This window comes from Dreissena polymorpha, chromosome 13 (assembly GCF_020536995.1).
Source record: "Dreissena polymorpha isolate Duluth1 chromosome 13, UMN_Dpol_1.0, whole genome shotgun sequence".
Lineage (NCBI taxonomy): Eukaryota > Metazoa > Mollusca > Bivalvia > Myida > Dreissenidae > Dreissena > Dreissena polymorpha.
Genome location: NC_068367.1, coordinates 51,457,174 through 51,478,604, shown reverse-complemented (window position 1 = coordinate 51,478,604; position 21,431 = coordinate 51,457,174). Strand labels below are relative to the sequence as shown.

Here is a 21,431-nt window from a genome sequence, read left to right as displayed (position 1 = left end):
GAAATTATCAGTGCTGACTGTGACAGTGGAAAATATTTGTATAGCTTCTTCAACATCAGTTTTTCACGTTATGACCTGCAGCAGATTCTATGCTACTTTATTTTACTATGGTAAGTCATAAAAGTGTTATATATTTTTCAACTATAGATGTGCTAATTTCATCTAATGAATGACTATATCCACCTTTAAAGAAGTCACCTAATTTAAATTCATTAATACAATAATTATAATTGTTATATTTGGAACATACTATTCCACTAAAAATGACCGTAAAAGAACATCAATGCTGTGCTTTGACTAAATTTTTCAATGATCTCAATTATTGAAAGAAACATTTTTATCAGGCACTTATAAAAAACAATTATAATTATATATATATATATATATATATTTGGTAAAATTTGTTAGAGGCGTCTCATCAAAGAACTTCAAAGCTTAGTGCTTTTACTCAGGTATCCATATTTTCCCACTTGCATATTATTTGTGTTAATTTGCTCAAAATAAGTTAAACTTGTAATTTGTCAGTACAATAAATTATTTTTTTTACATATCCCATTATTACAAATAACTTCTATATTAAATATAAATTTTCATATTATGTAGACAGTTCACTCCAAAACTGGGAGTGAAACGTCTAGAGAGGAAGACCACTTTGACAGTGCGTGTCAAGCAAACACGCACTTATTCCTTGTTTGCTCAATGCATTGATTTGGTCCATCATGATACTGTTTAATGGTGTCAAAATTAAACAAACTAAACAAGTCAACTTGAACTTCTCTTTCAATGCAAATGGAGCCACTTGAAATATCAAACTTTTCCCATACACAGTCGGCAATATAGCCATGACATTGTGTCTATTCAAAACATGCATCAGACACTCCTTCTAAAACTCTTAAAGCGGTTTTAAAAACCCAAATTTATTGCAAACTTTCGTCAATAAAGGATCCATGTTGTTATACAAGCGAAAGTGAAAGTACAGTTTAAACAAAAATGAATAAAGAGAAAAATTGTTGAAACCTGACGAAAATTGTTACTGATACTAACGTAAGACCATTAGACTGAATAAAAAAACACTTAAAATTTAAATCATAGCAATAATGTTTACTTCTAAATCGAATTCTTCATTCATCCGCGGACTTTTTTGTGTCGTAGTCATAAATGCCTCCAAATTGAGGTGTCTGATGCGTCTTAGTATAGAGGTGACAATAACGCAGTGACGTCACCATCTATGTATAGACAATAACGCAGTGACGTCACCATCTATGTATATAATGGTCAGATCCTTTATAAAGAAGGGGAGTTGAGAAAATTGTGTATGGCGACAATGATCTTTTTCGACGAGCAGTTTGGCCCCGATAAGGACAAACTGTGTCTTATGCATGTGCGTTTAGTTTCGTAAGATTAGCTTCGCAAGATTAGCTTCATCAGTCCGCACAGGCAAATCGGCGTCTTCATTTTCCTCTTTAAATGGATTTTCGGTTAGAACAGATTTTGTAAACGAAAAATTCCATTAAGGCGGATAGTGTCGTCCCTGATTAGCCTGTGCGGACTGCATGGGCTGATTTAGTAGGAATACTTAACGCATTTTCAATAAGCAAAGTTTTCCAAAAACAGAGCTTTATTGGTCGGCAGAAACCACAAAAGCGCATCATCTCGAAAGTGTGACGGACCTTCACGCAATACTGTGTCATGACGACCACGAAAACATATAAAATATACGAGTTATTAAGGTGTATTACCCACTGTACACAATATAAGTATTTTTAAACAGTATTCGTCTCCGACCACATGTATTCACATGTATCAGCATAAACAGTTTTAGTGCGTTTTTTTCCACGTTTAAATATGCCGGAGTATTGACAGATAATAGCCTTAACAAAATAGTAATAACACTTAAACAAAATATTATAGCCTTAAAAACAAAGTAATGATACTCAAACAACCGATTTAGTCCTTAACAACATAGTAATTACACAAAAATAAACACAAAATTTAAGCCGTGCTCTGTGAAAAGGGGGTTTAATGCACGTGCGTAAAGCGTCGTTCCAGATTAGCATGTACAGTACGCGCAAGCTTATCAGGGACGACACTTTCCGCTTGTGTGGTATTTTTCGTTTACAGAAAGCCCTTCTTAGCAAAAATCTAGTTTAGGCGAAAAGTGTTGTCCATGATAAGCCTGTGCGGACTGCACATGTATTATACCCCTTTTTCACAGAGCGCCGCTCAAATCCTTCCAACGTTCAAGAGACATAGACGTTTTCACGTAATTTTCAATGACAAAATGCTATCAGTCATTTATTCACCAATATATATTCACTTTATTCGCAATCGACGAGTCTCTGAATTTGTATATTAACAGTTGTACAACAACGCGCGCATTCTTCAACTTCTGACGACATGGCTCGTCTTCACCAACTTAAGTTAGCAGTTTTACTCGAAATACATGAAGTCCTGAAACACACAGAAATAAACATATATAGAATATGTGTGAGCGTCGTTTTTGGAAAACTTGATTTATACCTGTGCGTAAAGTGTCGTCCCAGATTAGCCTATTCAGTTCGCACAGACTGATCAGGGTCGATACTTTTCACTTTTAAACTGGATATCCGCTAAGAAGAGACTCCCTTTAAACGAAATATATCATACACGTGGAAAGTGCGTGGCTAATTAGCGTGCGCGGACTGCACAGGCTAATCTGGGACGACAGTATAGTTTTACGCACAAGCCATTAAGCGAAGTTTTCCAAGGACGAGGTTCATAGTATACCACTTACACATTAGAATGATAAAAACAATCCAAGTCGTAAATGAACGCACAGTACATTAACAAGTAAGATGTCTTTTGCCATTAGAGCACTTTGAGAAAATATTATACATGTGGTTTCTGAGAATCAACCGGGTAATTTGCGAAAATGCTTAAATCTCGTATAATGCCTAAGCACACGACCGCAATTTTCACCCCTACTGGTTTGTTTATGGTTCTTCTATTTGTCTCATTTCACACAGCGGCAACGTAAATAGTACCAGATATAACTCGCATTACTGTACATTTACAAGATCTTTTTTCAGTATTAAATAATACACCCATAAGTGAAGGAGAACTTTATGAACTTTTGTAATCACTTCCTGAAAGATGCCGAAAGTGTTGTTCGAATGACGAACAGACGGATGGACTGACGGATGGACTGACGGACGGACAGGACGGCGGACGGACGGACGGACGGACGGACGGACGGACGGACGGACGGACAGACAGACAGACAGACAGACAGACAGACAGACAGACAGACAGACAGACAGACAGACAGACAGACAGACAGACAGACAGACAGACAGACAGACAGACAGACAGACAGACAGACAGACAGACAGACAGACAGACAGACAGACAGACAGACAGACACAGACGTCCATGGAGATTCAAATATACCCCTTCTACTTCGTTTAAGTTGTGTTCATTCTACTTACAATCAGAAAAGCGGCACCGAGCATGACAGCTTTCATTTTAACATCTAGATCAACAGGGACTGAAAGCAGATAATTAGAGTCATAGCTAATACAAATCTTGAGTCTTGATACAAATTGTCATGTAGTCATGAACAATAGTGAAATAGTCAACTCGAGCAATCATTTTATATGAGCCAGACGCTGTGAAAAGAGGGGTTAAATGCATGTGCGTAAAGTGTTAACAGGCTTATCAGGGACGACACGTTCCGCTTGTATGATATTTATCGTTTCAAGAAAGTCTCTTCTTAGCGTTTATCCAGTTTATGCAGAGAGTGTCGTCTCATATTAGCCTGTGCAGTCCGCACAGGCTTATCAGGGACGACACGTTCTGCTTCTATTATCTGTTTCGTTAAAGAAAGCCTCTTTTTTGCAAAAATCCACGTTTGGAAAGTGTCGTGCCTGTATAGCATTAAAACATCTTTTCACAGAGCCTACATAGCTTACATTTGATTCCGAAGTTATCGGCGTTTGTTAACAACTCCTGTACCACGTCATCCCATTTTTTCGAAATTTTGCCAACCTTCGAGTCGTCCTTGGATGATTTCACCTGCAACAAATGGAAGCCCATGTCATAACTGGTTACTGTATGTTTTTAAAGTGCCGTTCCAGATAAGCCTTTGATGTCCGCACAAGCTAATCAAGGATGGCACTTTCCGCTTTTATTGCATTTTTCCTTTGACTGAAATCTCTTAGCAAACATCGAGTTTAGGTGGAAAGTGTCGTCCCGATGCTCATTAAAATTAATGAAACGCGCGAATCACTTTCATTTACACCCCAGAAAACCCGATACCTTGTGAGCAGTGTAGTACCATTGGAGCAGTGCTCGTTATTTTAGCATGAACTAAGTAAATTGATAAAAATAAAATGTTCAAAGTCCAATTTGAAACAACTGTATTAACATTCATAACAAAGGTATTGGCCTACATGTCGAAAAAATCCTAATAAATTTTCTTAAAAAATAAGCGAAATGTGGCTCCCTGAAGTAGAAGTTCTGGCAAAATGGGCCATTTTCAGGCATTTAGAGGAGAAAAACTGCTTTAATTTGCAAGCCACTACAATAATTAAAAGATTGATACAAACTAACACATGTCTGCCATAACTTCTCAGCAGGGCTTCTCCAGAAAACTATTTCTTGTGGAGAAATTTGCGTTTTTAACGACCATGTTGGGAAAACATGGATACCATCTGGAGAAGACCAGAAAACCTCATATGAGCAGTGACTTTATAGTTCTTATTGGTGACAAAAAACCTAATTTCCAGTCATATTGTTGCAATTTAAATTTTTCCAATTTACTTACCATATGTTAGTTCACGCTAAAATAACGAGCACTGCTCCAATGGTATTACACTGCTCACAAGGTATCGGGTTTCCTGGGGTGATTTAGTACCCAGTGGAAATACTGAACCAGACATATATTACTCATAATTTATTATGTATCAGCCTATCATGTAATTGTGAAGCGCAATAGAATATGTTAATAATCTGTGCGCTATACAAATGCTATGTATTTGTATTATAAAAGCTGTTACTACTGAAGCAACCCTGTACCTTAAACTCCACGACAGTACATGGTCCGACGCAGCATGGTCCATCGATATACATAACTTCTTGTTTGTCTTCGTCCAAAATGCTAAACATTGGTGGCAGCGGGCTACATCTAATTGAATAATGTAAAAGATATGCGCCTCGCTCTGAGAAAAGGGGGTTTAACGCATGAGCGTAAAAGTGTCGTTCCTGATTAACCTGTCCAATCCGCACATACTAAGCAGGTACGACGCTTATCGCATAAACTGGATGTTTGCTAAGAAAATACTTTCTTCAAACGAAAAATATCATAACAGTGGAAAATGTCGTCCCTGATAAGCGTGTGTGGACTGCACAGGCTATTCTGGAACGACACTTTACGCACATGACCTTAACCCATTTTTCACAGAGAGAACCTCTTTTACCGTGCGTTCGTATAAAGAATAATAGGTTGGTGACGTGAATGGAGAATGGTTATCTGGCAAGTCGGAGGAATTTATCAGGTGAGCCGAAGGCGAACCCGATACGATCCTCCGACGAGCCAGATAACCATTCTCAATTCACATCACCAACCTATTATTCTATTTATCCTGTCACATTTCCAACATTTGTTGAAATGTTTCTAAAATATATAGTTTTCGAGTATTTTGTGTTTAAATATTTAATATGAGAAACATCACGCGCGAACAAAACATTGTGACATCACGTCATGCAAAGCGCTTAGGCTAGCTTCCATCTTGTTAAACAACACAGAAATCTAGTTACTCGTTATTAATTCAATACACAAAGACGAAATTATGCTGTTTAAATAATAATGTTTAAACAGACAGTACTTTACATGTATTTGTATTTTATTAATAGAAAATAGTAAAGGCATGCGCATGCGCGGAGAGCAACTGACGGATATTCGAGGTCACGTGGTCAACTAGCCTAATATCTTTTGGGTTATTAGGTTACCTGGTTATCGGGCTGATTTAAAGGCACGTGGCAGGATAATGTACGTGACCACGTCTACAAATGCTCAAGACTGGCATAACCTCTCACAGTTTATGAACCCATGGATCTATCAGTGGAGGATTTACGAACTAATTTCAATACAACTACGCATCGTGTATTCCATTTCTACTCTGAGACGCATTTTGACCAATTTGTTGTACCGTAGAAAATTATATTGAAGACCTTATTTAATAGATGACAGTTTTAAAGGCTTCACGTCAACCCAACGAAACTGATGAGAGGCAAACAGCAGTAAGGCCTGAATAGCCTGCAAGTTACTCGGCTGTTGTGAATTTAAGTCGGTTGCATATAGCCATTTTCACTTTTTCGTTTGAGTGGGAAAAGGCTAATGATCATGATCAATGATGAATCAATTAAGAGCATGGAGTAGGGTCTTGATTTCTGAGGGATAATGTAGTGATGGTTTGCTACCAATAAATATACACTTACATTGATGCATCCTCAAGCCAAACCAAACGTTTAGGCGACAAACATATTGGCCAATGGCACTAACATTTGCCGCCCCCCCCCCCTTGACCAACACTGCATTGAGAATTACTTTTGCTGCACGTATCCGACCTTCTTCCCCGGGGGCGCCTCGACTTTGATCAGATGGGAGCAGCTTTCTAGGCATGAGCACCAGCAAGTTCCAATGCAGCAGCGCAGCTCTCGCTCCAATCGTATCACTTCCTGATAATTCATATACAAATTGTGTAAAGAAAACTGGATATGCATGTGCGTAAAGGGAATCAATTTCTGCTTAAATTGTTTATGGACTAAGATAATACGCATTTGAAATAAAATACCATAAAAGCGGAAAGTGTTGTCTCTGATCAGCCTGTGCGAACTGCACATGCTTTTTTGACGACATTTTACGCATATACATTAACTGAGGTTTTCTCAGAACGAAGCTCACAATAGCGTCTATAGCTAGCATGCTACATGTATATGAGTTTGCTAGTGCACTCGCTAACCCAAATTCAGCTGAACACGCTTATAAAAATGCCCACAGTGTTATTTCATTCGTAAAATTAATTTGTTCTTACAACTGGTATGTGTAAAGAATACGATGCCTTCTTCAATCTCAAAAGAAAAGAGAAATATATATGTATTTTAAAAACAATTAATTTCGGAAATACATGTAAAATAAAATTAAAAATCATAGAAATAAGAAAAATAATGGATGGTCGTTAATGGTTAATTCATATATATATACGGCATAAGGAAACTGACTATTTATTAAATTGTTGATATGGAAAAGAATCGTGTGTGAAATTCTGCACGACTGCAGTTATATGATAGTGCGGAATGACTATTCGTTCGTTATGATTGTGGTATATCGTAGGGGAACGATGATATGTTCGGCTGACTGTATAGACCTTGAGCTGCATTATGTCCCTGCTCCCCCAGGGGGAATTTTCAAGGTTATGTTTTTCTTAAACCTCTAGGTAGTTGGCATTCCCTGGCAAAAGTTGGCAAAAGTCTTTTGGGCTTTACAGAGTTATGGGACTTTGAAATGCTTACCCCTTATTTTGCCTTTTTACTCTTTTCAATTTGCAAAACTGCTGCTATTTGTTCGTTTAAAGCAATATTGTTGCTAAATAACTGCTTCACAAACATATTCTATCGAATTTAGACATTTTGAATGACAAATCTACCTACATAGTGTATCTTTGATACACACAAATTGTAAATATCAACTATTTTACAAAAAGTAACGTCCCTTTGTTTGGATCAGTTCATTTGATTGAATTTCTACATACGAAACCAAAGCTTTGTCTTTCAAAATGTCATGAAAAAGTAAATGTAATTTATTTCTTAATTATTTGATCCGTTTTCGTAAATAAGAAATACATCTCAATATATTTTTTCAAAAAGAGTTATAATGTAACCGAAATATGATGTCCTATCAACTGTAATGTTTTCATACTGCAGTATTTGTACTGCAAGGAATGCAAGTAAATTTATCACACCTCAGGCTCTGTTGATAAATGTGCTCAATTGGCTATATATATTTGTCCCAAGGGTTATTATTATGTTCGCATTCATATAGCTCTCTCTGTTCATTATATATCCAAGAAAATGTCATTGCTGTTTCTCCTTGAAATAATACAGACAACGCATTCCATAGCAATTTTCATTTGAACTTAAACTGTAAATAAGAGAGGAACAAAATAATATGTGCAAAAGTTAACACCGTTTTATTTTGACAATACTGTGAGTCTTTTGCGAAATTATTAAAATAAAATACTATTTTAAAAATATACAATAACATAATTAAAAGTTGTTTACTATATTAATCTTGCGAGTAAATTATATACAGTCAGAATAGTACTTCTACTAGAACAAGTGAAATCCTTGCTTCATGTACTATTTAATTCTTTTCACTGCTTTCAGTTAAGAAGTTGTTCATTGAAATAAATCTAGGTTTCTAGGTATATGGTGCCTTTTAAAAATGAAGTGTAATAGTATTCAAATAGTACTAGTGCCTGTAAAGTGGCAGAAATTCTCTAAATTGTCTCTTTTCAGAAATTTATTATTGAAAAGCCTATTAACCGAAAACTATCATAGAACTTGAAATCTAGCAAAAAGACACGTAAGGGGAACTATGTATTGTTCATTTTGAAAGTACAGTAAAGGGAGAGGTGCATTTACTAACAGATTATAGTTTTCAAAAACTTAAAGATGTAGCAAAAACAAGGTCGATATACAACTCCTGAAACGTAGACCAGAATACATAACTAATAATATGCCCGCACAATTGGATTCTGAAAAACATGGAATACACAGGTGCAGTTACCAGTTGTTCACCACTCGAAGTCATATTCCAAAGCGGTTACATCCTTGTGACAAAAGTATTATCAAAGTTAAGGGCTTCAATCAAAATTTAACTAAATGTGTAAACAAAATGTCATGAAGAATCAGTTAAGCTATCAGTGATTCAAAAGTTTGATAAACGGATGCTTTGTGAAGTTCAGGATCAACACGTTATTTCCCGTGAAGCAATGTACCATAATGCTTGCAGAAGAAATTATACGAGATCTTGGACTCGCCACGCAAGTCATGAAGGCTCAGAAGCATGCATTAACCAATCAGTGCACACTGAAGCTTTCAAGTACATATGTAATTGTGATGAAGCGCATATTGTACAAGGACATCATGTGGAACGGCTCACAATCATAAAGGAAATATACCTTAGCTACATTCTCAAACACCACCCTTCTTGAAACAATGAAAAATATAAATCCTATAAACTCAAAGATAAGCTGTCAAAACATTTTTTTCCAAACCCACTTGATGTGGAGGATGAAATGGATGAGTTGTACTGTTTATCATCTGGTGTTCCTGCTGAACCTAAAGCAGCTGTCAATATTCTTAAGGCAGTAGAAATTGGTTGTGCTGCTATGGAAGCCTTTATCACTGGTTGTCTCATTGAAAAGAATGTATTATTACATGATCCTGTCAAGCAAAACAAACTTAAGACATTTGCTACATCCGAAGTGAGTAAGACAATAAGAATTTCTGGTAACAAACCGGCACACGTTAAAGCTGAACGCAACATATTGGCACAATTGATCCTTCTTTAAATTCAGAATGATATTGATCATGAACAGACACATTCTTATCCACTTCTCCAGTACCTTGGTGTTTGGAAATAGCTGATGGAATGCCAGTGAAAACGGATAAAGCAAAGCTTTTACATGTTTTGGATACAAATTGAACCAACACCAAATGATGATGTTACCAGTATCATTGATGGCAACGCAGTACTACACAGCCTAGTATCAGTGGCTGATACCTTTGAAGAAGTAGCCAAGATGGTTTTTGGTCACCTTCCAAAGTGAGGTCGTAATTTTGTCACAGATACTTATAATGAAACTGCAGTCAAATCATCACTATCATTTCTATTGTCATGTGCAAAAACCAAAACGCCCAGGAGTGGAAAAGTTTTCTTTCACACGATTTTAACAAAACACAGCTTCTAAAATTAATATTGGAACAATGGAGCACTGACAAATATGCAGAACAACATTAGGATCGCCAAATGTTTTATGTTCTTGGTGAACGATACTATCTGCTTACAAGATATGACGGACTGATAACTGAGGTACTTCCAGACGAATCCCTGTTTTCGTCTCAAGAGGAAGCAGATAGAAAAATAGTTTGCACTCCATGCACATAAAAGTATTTAAACCTTACACCAAAACCATAATTGTGAGATCATCCGATACAGATGTGTACGTGCTTCTTATTAGGTATTGGAGACAAATTGGGTGTTCAATCGTATTTGGCATGGAAACTGGAAACAAACGAAGACTCGTCGGCATAGAAAAGATTGTAAAAGCAAAGGGAAGTGACTTTTATTCAGTTTTACACGCAATTCACAGCTTTACTGGTTGCGATACCTGTGAGCGCATTTGTGAGAAGGGGGAAAGTAGGTCCACTAAAGCTTCTCGAGAAAAATACAGACTTAATGGGTACCTATGCCAAGTTTGGTGAAAGACAGGAGTTTAGTGATGACTTGTTAGTGGAAATAGAGTATTGTGTATGTTCTATGCATAGAAAGCAAAATTACTCAGATGTAAATAAGCTACATGTACGGTCTGAAACATTCTGTAAGAGAAGTCAGATCAAAGGTAATACTCTGAACTCATGCGACACTATTGACTTGAGTTTGCTACCTCAATATAAAGCAACACTTAACAGATGTGCTAGTTACCAAACTTATATTTGGTTACACGCCCATGAAAGATATCCTTGCATGCCTGATGTTCAAAATAGTGACTGAAAACTTGGTGAAACGGAATCAAATATGTGTGGACTGATAGCGACATTTTCCCCAATGAGCTAGTGGACATACTCTGTACAAAGTTGCAAGAGGATAAAACCAATCAGGATGAGAATGAAAATGATTATAGTATTGAAATTGACAATATGCTTGATGACGTGTTTGAGGATCAGTGATATAACTCCTGTGTCCTAAATATGAAAATGAAAAAAAATGGCAAATCGTTAGTTACACTTTGATTTGAAAGTATTAAATAATAACAATAATAATCATCATAATAATAATAGTAACTACATTCAAGATGATACAATAATCAGGTTATAAATATCTTCTAAGTTGAGTATTAATCGGTCTATTATTTACCTGAGAGATGAATTCTTATTTAGGCTATCTCTTTATCATCATTATTAATATCACTATTATTGTTATTATTATTATCATTATGATTAATAATTGTTACATTGATTATTGTCATCATTTTACCAAGCTTGTTGGCATATTGTTTGATAGAATAATGTGATTATGATCTGAAATAATGTTTGACACACAATAAGTATGTTAAAGGAATATGTATGTGAACCATATACAAATATGTGTAAAATATATATGTGTCACATATATTTTAATAGAAAATATTATTATATAAACATAAGAGCAAGGCTTTGAATGATTACAATCTTTTTTTTAAATTAAGGAATGTTAGAATAAGTTGTTTTCTTGCAAAGTTTGCATTTTGTATTAAAGGTAATCTAAAAAAGATATTTAAAAACAACGTTTTACACTATTATATATATTATATGTAAAATTTCTCCGTAACGCCCCGCTAGCCAGTTGCAAACAATGTGTCATGAGACTCAGGGGATATAGAGGATTACAAAAATAGGGTCTACAAAATTCCCCCAGTGCGGGGAGCAAAAGTGTTCTTGGCTCACGGCCTAGAAGGTATGTTCGGCACGACGTTAGGTATGTTCAGCTTGAATAAAGCTGTGTTCGGATGGACTGTTATCATTCTCGGGAGGATTGTAGTGATGTGGAGGTGTACTGTACTTATGCTCGTACTTATGAACGTAGTTGTGTTCGGAATGACTGTGGCAATGCTCAGGGAAACTGTTTTAGAGGCATGTAGCCATGTTCAGTTAAATGCAATTATGTCCGCGATGACTTAGCTTAAATTCAAAAACACAGTCAATATGTTTAGGATTGTAGTTAAGTTCGGAAATAGCTGTAGATTCAAGAAGAATGCTGTCCTGTTAAGGCTAATATAAGGAGCGTTTAAGCCGTCAGGCGTCATGTTAGTTATGAGCAGTTATGTCCAGGAAGACTGTATTTATATTTTAGTGGAATGTAGTTATGTTCGTGAGTACTGTAGATAAGCAGGACGGACTATAATCATGTTCGGTACATGTATTATGTTTGTTATGTTCTGGAGGACTGTATTCATGTTCTGTATTTTGCCTGTTACGTTCATATTCGGTATGACGTAGTATTTTCAGAGGAAGATATGTTAATGCGGACTGCATTTAAAAACGATCTATCTAACAAAAAGAAGAAAGGATTGCAATCTCACCATTTTGTTGTTGTCGAAGATGTGCATCGTAAAGGCCCTGTTGCCGGAGCACCATCCAAGCTGACAAACAGTAGACTCTGTGGCAGAAAAAGGGAAACATAACACTCACACTTTGTAATGCATTATGTTGTATATTAACAAGTATGGAAAGCATTATGCTGTATTTCAATAACTAGTAATATGAGTCGTGTTCTGAGAAAACTGATTATTACACTTTCCGCCTAAATTGGATTTTTGCTAAGAAGAGACTTCATTTAAAATGTCATTAAAGCGGAAAGTGTCGTCCCTGATTAGCCTGTGCGGATTGCACAGGCTAATCTGGGACGACACTTTGCGCACATGCATAAAGCCCAGTTTTCTCAGAACGCGGCTCATATAAATACACATGAGCCTTGCTCTGGGGAAACCGTGTTCAGTACAAGTGCGTAAAGTGCCGTCCCAGATTATACTAGTGATTAGGGTCGACACCTTCCCAGCTGTTATTGTAGGTTTCGTTAAAAGGCAGTCTCTTCAAAGATAAATCCAGTTTAGTCGGAAAGTGTCGTCGCTGATAAGCATGTGCGGAGTTACAGGCTCATATGTGACGACACTTCAAGCCCACGAATTAAACCCGGTTTTTCCCAAAGCTAGGCTTATATGTAATTTTAATATAATACACGTTGCTTCAACGATACTGAACTACATTTTGAGAACACATTTAACTGCATTATATTGAGCCGACGAAATTTAAACTCGAGCGAAATCACAAGTAAACGAGCAATGTGCGCGTGTAGTATCTATCATTAAACTCGACGGGTACACAAGTGTTCCCAGAGAAAATCTTTTTAACAATGTACAGACACTTGATTAAATGGAAGTATTTCCGAACTTTAGTTACTACATAGTTTTAAGTGGATCTTTAGTAAGCAAATGGTAATCATGCAGTCAGACAGGTTCACTAATTTGACACATGTAATCAACAACTTCTTATAAATTTAAGAAAGGCACAATTTGTTCCAGACCTTCTAGAAAAACTGATTAGCCTGTGCGGACTGCAAAAGCTGATCTGTGTCGACACTTAACCCAGTTATGCCTAGCGTCTAGAAAAGGCATTGGCAAACAGCGTAGACCCAGATGAGACGCCGCATGATGCGGCGTCTCATCAGGGTCTGCGCTGTTTGCTAAAAGAAATTGCTGTAAGAAATATTCTACATATAGAAATAGCTATTCTAGACATCCCTAATTTTGGAAATTAATCCAATTTAGAAGAATGGGAGAGTCCACTAGGCATAAATGGGTTAACGAAAATGTATTTAGCTCCGTTTTCTCAGAGCGCGGCTCAAATACTCGCCTTCCTGCGCAGTGTAGACCTGCTGTCCGGAGTCGTTCAAGATACGATATCTGTTCTCGAACACAAAGTTTGTCGCCACTGTTGATGAAACAACAGAGAAATACGCATCAATGGTACACATATAATGTTTTAATATGCGAACATACATTATGAATATGATATAATAATTACAAAAGTATTTTAAGCTGTAAGCTTAAAACATACATTTGTATGCAATGTGGTATTTGCTTTAACAAATAAACTTAAATGTACCTTGTGGTTGTGTGTGTTGTTATAAAATAAAAAAACTACTTGCTGATACACATTTCCAAACGTTTTTTGCAACCTTATTTTATGAAAAAAGCATGGCAAAACCATTAATATAATAAAAAACACTAATATGTAAAGCATACCTTAACCAAGTTTCGTTGTGGGAAAATTGGATATAATGCATGTGCTTGAACGGTCGTTCCAAATGATTCTGTTCAGTCCGTACAAGTAATCATGCACGACACTTTCCGCAATTTATTGCATTTTCCGATTTAAGGGAGTCTCGTCTTAGCAACAATCCAGTAAAGACGGAAAGTGTCGCCCTTATAGGACAGGGTAAAATGCACAGACTAATCTGGGACCGAAACTTTACGCTAATGCATCAAGACAGGTTTTCATCATAACGAGATTCTGATCTCTATAGATACACAAGTCCTACTCTCCAGATAGTTTACTTCTTCTTTCAAGAGTATCTTGTCTAAGGTGGTTAGGTATTCCAACCCAGGCGGACAACCGCTTCCACCCGACGGCTTGGGCATCCACACAACAGGCGGAGGCGGCGGTCTCGTGACTGCAGATGAAAGAAATAGATGAGACACGTTCTGCGAAAACTAGGCTTTAAGTACGAGCGTAAATTGTCGAGCAACATTATCCTGTACAGCACGCACATTCTTATCAATGAAGACACTTTCCGCATTCAATGGCTTTTTGTTTATAAGAGATTTCTAATAAACAAACAAGTCCATAAAAGCGGTAAGTGTCGTCCCGTATTAGCCCGTGTGGACTGCACATGCTTATCTGGGTCCACACTTTGCTCACATGCATTAAGCCCGCTTTCCCAGAACCAGGCTTATATGAAAGCCAGTTTGTAGTTTAAAATGGAAAGATACAGAACATTCGTGTCGTTTTATGTGGAACGTATACCCACGAAAGAACGCATGCCTTTTGATAGAAAAACCTCATATGTTAACAATGATAGGAAATGCAACAATTAAACAAATTTAGTTTTATCTACGTGTTCGCAATTATAACATGATACGTAAGTGGGCGTAATGCCGTATTGTTCGGTTCATATAACCGTACGAGTTCGTCGGCACCATGTTTCTACCAACACCGTGAAAGTAAGCTAAACTATTTCAAGGTATAATGACAATATCGTTCACGCCATTGTGTCAAGGAATTGGGGGGGGGGGGGAGTTAATACGAGATTCGACTGTAGATGAATATCATAGAAATTAGACTTAAAACGTTAGTGTTACCTCAAAAGGAATGTAAAATGAGTTTAAATCATAATTATATACGCCATGCTTCAAACGTAAATGAACATTGAAGAAATGGGCCACATTTTGGGGAAAAGGGCCTTTATGCATGTGCGTAAGTCTCGTCCCAGATTAGCCAGTGCAGTCCGCAAAGGGTACTCAGGGACGTACTTTCCGCCGTATTTGGATTTTCGTTAAGATACGATTTCCAATATACGAAAAATCATAAAAGCGGAAAGTGTCGTCCCTGATTAGCAAGCGGACTGCACATGCTAATCGGGGTAGACACTTTACGCGCATACATTAAACCAACTGTTTCCAGAACACGGCTTAAATGATTACCAAGAGCCCCCGGCTGCGCCATGACGACGAAGCCGACATTCTGCTGGATGATGGGCTGGCCATACGGGTCTAGTCCAACTGAAATAAAACAACATGCACTCAGCTGCCTTACAAACAGCACACACCCAATTGTATTACAAACAGCACACACTCAGTTGTCTTACAAACAGCACACATCCCGTTGTCTTAAAAACAGCAAACACTCAGCTTGAATTACAAACAGCACACACCCAGTTGTCTTACAAACAGCACAAACTCAGCTGTCTTACAAACAGCACATACTCAGTTGTATTACAAACAGCACACACTCAGCTGTCTTAAAAACAGACATACTCAGTTGAATAACAAACAGCACATACTCAATTGTATTACAAACAGCACACACCCAGGTGTATTACAAACAGCACACACCCAGTTGAATTACAAACAGCACACACCCAGTTGTCTTACAAACAGGACAAACTCAGCTGTCTTACAAACAGCACATACTGAGTTGAGCTACAAACAGCACACACTCAGCTGTTTTAAAAACAGCACACATCTAGCTGTCTCAAAAACAGCACACACCCAGTTGAATTACAAACAGCACATACTCGGTTGTCTTACAAACAGCACATACTCAGATGTCTTACAAATAGCGCACACTCAGTTGTATTACAAACAGCACACACTCAGTTGTCTTACAAACAGCATAAACTCAGCTGTCTTACAAACAGAACATACTCAGTTGTATTACAAACAGCACACACTCAGCTGTCTTAAAAACAGACATACTCAGTTGAATTACAAACAGCACATACTCAGTTGCATTACAAACAGCACACACCCAGTTGTATAACAAACAGCACACACCCAGTTGTCTTACAAACAGCACACACCCAGTTGTCTTACAAACAGCGAACACACAGTTGTTTTACAAACAGCACACACCCAGTTGTCTTACAAATAGCGCATACACAGCTGTCATAAAAGCAACACATACGCAGTTGTCATAAAAACAGCACACACCCAATTGTCATACAAACAGCACAAATTCAGCTGTCTTAAAAACAGCACATGCTCAGTTGTATTACAAAAAGCACACACTCAGCTGTCTTAAAACAGCACACATCTAGCTGTCTTAAAAACAGCACACCCAGTTGAATTACAAACAGCACATACTCAGCTGTCTTACAAACAACACACACCCAGTTTAATTACAAACAGCGCACACTCAGTTGAATTACAAACAGCACAAACTCAGCTGTCTTACAAACAGAACAAACTCATTTGTATTAAAAACAGCACACACCCAGTTGTCTTAAAAACAGCACACATCTAGCTTTCTTAAAAACAGCACACATCTAGCTGTCGTAAAAACAGCACACACCCAGTTGAATTACAAACAGCACATACTCAGTTGTCTTACAAACAGCACACACCCAGTTGAATTACAAACAGCACACACCCAGTTGTCTTACAAACAGCACAATCTCAGCTGTCTTACAAACAGCACATACTCATTTGTATTATTAACAGCACACACTCAGCTGTCTTAAAAACAGCACACATCTAGCTGTCTTAAAAACAGCACACACCCAGTTGAATTACAAACAGCACAAACTCAGCTGTCTTACAAATAGCGCACACTCAGTTGAATTACAAACAGCACACACTCAGTTGTCTTACAAACAGCACAAACTCAGCTGTCTTACAAACAGCACATACTCAGTTGTATATCAAATAGCACACACCAAGCTGTCTTACCAATAGCGCACACTCAGTTGTATTACAAACAGCACATACTAAGTTGTCTTACAAACAGCACAAACTCAGCTGTCTTACAAATAGCGCACACTCAGTTGTATTACATAAAGCACACACTCAGTTGTCTTACAAACAGCACAAACTCAGCTGTCTTACAAATAGCGCACACTCAGTTGAATTATAAACAGCACACATCTAGCTGTCTTACAAACAGCACACACCCAGCTGTCTAACAAACAGCACATACACAGTTGTATTACAAACAGCACATACTCAGTTGTCTTACAAACAGCACACATCCAGTTGTCTTAAAAACAGCACATACTCAGTTGTCTTACAAACAGCACACACCCAGTTGTCTTACAAACAGCACGCACTCAGTTGTCTTACAAACAGCACATACGCAGTTGTATTACAAACAGCACACACCCAGTTGTCTTACAAACAGCACACACCCAGTTGTCTTACAAGCAGCACACACCCAGTTGTCTTACAAACAGCACACCTCCAGTTGTATTACAAACAGCAAACACCTAGTTGTCTTACAAACAGCACTCACCCAGTTGTCTTACAAACAGCACATATCCAGTTGTATTACAAACAGCACACACCCAGTTAAATTACAAACAGCACACACCCAGTTTTCTTACAAACAGCACTCACACAGTTGTCTTACAAACAGCACACACCCAGTTGTTTTACAAATAGCGCACACCCAGTTGTCTTTCAAACAGCACATACTCAGTTGTCTTACAAACAGCACACACCCAGTTGTATTACAAACAGCACACACCCAGTTGTCTTACAAACAGCACACACCCAGTTGTCTTACAAACAGCGAACACCCAGTTGTATTACAAACAGCACACACCCAGTTGTCTTACAAATAGCGCATACACAGCTGTCATAAAAGCAACACATACGCAGTTGTCATAAAAACAGCACACACACAGTTGTCTTACAAACAGCACTTACTCAGCTGTCTTAAAAACAGCACATACTCAGTTGTCTTAAAAACAGCACATACTCAGTTGTATAACAAACATCAAACGCGCAGCTGTCTTACAAACATCAAACACTCAGTTGTATTACAAACAGCACACACCCAGTTGTCTTACAAACAGCACACACCCAGTTGTATTCCAAACAACACACATCCAGATGTATTACAAACAGCGCACACTCAGCTGTCGTTTAAGCACATACGCAGCTGTATTTACGAAAACTTGATCGAAAGCTCGTGAAATATTTAAGAATGTTTTACGTTATTGGCATTAGTATTGATGGTACATGTCACTGCAGTATTGCCCTGTCATAACGTAACGCCCATATGCCTTATAAGTTATAGTTAATATTATGGTATGTCTAGGGAGTTTACCGGTTTGTCTTATTTTAACAAAACACGTCATTGCAAAACAATCAATCTCGAAGTACATGTAGTTAAAATGAAAACTTAGTATAGCTTTGTTTAATCGTTCAAATCGAAGAAATAGTTCCAACACAATATGCCCATATACAATATATTTGAGTCGCACTCTTTGGAAACGGAGCTTAATGCATTTGCGTGGTGTCTTTCCAGATTAGCCTGTGATGTCCACACAGGCTTATCAAGAACAACACTTTCTGCCGTTTGTGGAATTTTTCGTATAAACGTTGTCTCTTCTAAACGAAAATATAGTATATGCAAACAGTGTTTTGCATGATTAACCTGTGCGGACTGAACAGGCTGGTCGGGAACGACACTAAACGTACATGCATTAAGCCCAGTTTTCCCTGACAGCCCCTCGTTTGTAAAAAGTGCCTACCTCTCGCCATTCAAGGTTAAGTAGTTCTTCAATAAGCCGCTGAATGAAATGACCGGTGCGACCTAAAAAGTGATAAAATAGTGGATGGCATGAGCTTCGTTATGGTAAAACAGGACTTAATGCATGTGCGTAACAAGTCATCCCACATTAGCATATAGCAATTTGCATAGGCTTATCAGGGACGACATTTTCGGCTTAAACTGGATTCTCGTTACAGGCTTATCTTGAATTACTCATTATGCACATTTAGACCGGTTTTCGCAAAAAGAGGCTTATATATTTACAATTTGCATTTAATGTTATACATATTACTAAGGAAAAAGACCCGTAGATACAATAAGTTCGGTATTTAAAATTTATCGAAAGCTCAACTGTAATATACCACGCGCCATGCCTTTCACACCACTTCGCAACATGACACTACAAGGCACTTCATAAAAACAATACAATATTTAATGCTCTAATTCATATTTTCCTAAGGTACAAACCTTTTATATATAATCCAAGTTAAATAACTTTCGATTATTTAAAGCGACAGAACATTTTTTGCGAACTATTTTAATCGAAATTCACAAGCGGATTGAAACACTGCTTAACTGACTTCAGAACAAGAAATGACGTAGTATTGAAAATCCTACCCATTATCGAGCCGTATTGTTCAATGTGATTAGTATCAATGCAATTCAACAAGACTGTTCCAGATTACAAAAAATTATATGTCATTCGATACTTTAAATATCAGCCTATAATCGATAGGCCTATTGTAAAAACTAGTTGAGTCCAGTTATGTTCTGGTAGTGATCATAAACAGGCTAACCGATAAATGTATTTTGTCTTTGACGTCATGTAATGAATACTTAAATATTTTAGTTTTTTCGCCGTGGCGTTGTGGATATGGTGTCCGCCTAGCGATCGGGAGGTAACGGGTGCCATCCCCACCGTGAGAGCGTTCTTTAAATCTTCTCCATAGACAAGTACTGGTTATTGTCCCAGGAAACGAACGCGAAAGCGTTTCAAATAAGCCTTAGGCTTTCTTTGAAATCGAGCTAAAAAAATATTATTTTTTTTTTTTTGCGACATAGACGGTGCTTTCCAATAAGACATTCGTTCCTCGTGTTTTGCTTTTGAACTTTGTCAAGAATGTACCTCATTCCCTCGCACCGCATTGGCAGCTTTATTTCAAGGGATTATACCTTAGTCGTGCGCATCACTAAGGTTTAAGCAAGCGTTTTATACAAAAACACTTCACACTGATTATATATTCAGTTTCCATTTGATCGTTTTAGAAAATGTAGACGCTCCACAAACTTAAAACAGCGTATGCAGATTGACCGACCGACCCTCAGACTGAGTCAAATATAACTCCTTCCTGAGCGCTAATAGACTATGACATACTCCATGAGGGGTATAGACTCTGGCCTATTGTGTTTACGCCGACTTGAGTCGTAACACTAACATAGTATCCGCGTTAGATACACAAGCTCATCATCACAGATAAAGAAATTATATATTTATAGAGATTACAAATTCATTTATAGTGCAACTAACAAAAGTTGGATGATACAAATAACGGATGTAACTTGTATTTTCTGCGTTCACAAAGCATCTATCGGTAAAAAAGTGAAAACCTATATTGACCTCTTTTTCGTAATTTTCATTCACGAGTATTGAAATCATGTCCTTACCGCCATTCCTAAAGGTAGTTCGATGACGTTTGGGAACAAATATTTGTAAACTAGACTGACGTTTTGTATTTGCAACACGAAAATCGTATTATTGTGTCCTTCAGATAATGCAGGACAAGTGTCAAGTATGTCCTTGTTTTAACAAATGTCTTCCTTCAGTCTTTAGTCCTAACACTTGCGTAATGCCCGTTTCCTACACGACCTGATGTTCACAAATAAAGAATTACGTGTTAATAAAGATAAAAACAACTTATTTTTAAGTGTAACTCACACGATTTAGAGCATACAAATAAGGGTTATAACTTGTATTTTCTGCATTCAAAAAGCATCTAAAGCAACCTGTTGTTTATTTTATTTATTAACAGGTATTGATGAAGACGTTAAAACCGTTAAACTCTTTTTCGAAATAAAAAAAAACAATAAGTGTTAAAATCACGCCATAACCGCCATTCATCTATGTAGATCGATGACGCTTCTGAACGCACATTTGGAACCTATACAGACGTTTTGTAATTGAAATACGAGACTAGTATTATTGTATCGATGAGCAGTTGAAGGACAAATGTCAAGCATGTCCATGTTTTATCAAAGTTCTACCTTGACACGAATACGGTATTGCAGATTTGTTATAC

General features: G+C 37.4%; 1 protein-coding gene across 3 annotated transcripts; it reads right to left on the bottom strand.

The window, feature by feature from the left end:
- Positions 1-1,596: 1,596 nt before the first annotated feature.
- Positions 1,597-21,131, bottom strand: LOC127855449 (phospholipid scramblase 2-like). Of its 3 annotated transcripts, none has more exons than XM_052391031.1 (11): positions 20,800-21,131; positions 19,115-19,176; positions 15,564-15,641; positions 14,402-14,533; positions 13,714-13,791; positions 12,384-12,460; positions 6,587-6,717; positions 5,056-5,164; positions 3,951-4,053; positions 3,468-3,526; positions 1,597-2,451 (listed from the first exon to the last, which is right to left on the bottom strand). In XM_052391031.1, exons 2-11 carry the CDS (start codon positions 19,122-19,124, stop codon positions 2,431-2,433), a joined length of 798 nt encoding a protein of 265 aa, XP_052246991.1. In that variant the 5' UTR covers positions 19,125-19,176; positions 20,800-21,131; the 3' UTR covers positions 1,597-2,430. The 3 variants fall into 3 exon arrangements, with proteins under 3 accessions (XP_052246991.1, XP_052246992.1, XP_052246990.1); XM_052391032.1 differs by having other exon boundaries at positions 20,753-20,821; XM_052391030.1 differs by lacking the exon at positions 20,800-21,131 and adding an exon at positions 19,603-19,753.
- Positions 21,132-21,431: the final 300 nt, after the last annotated feature.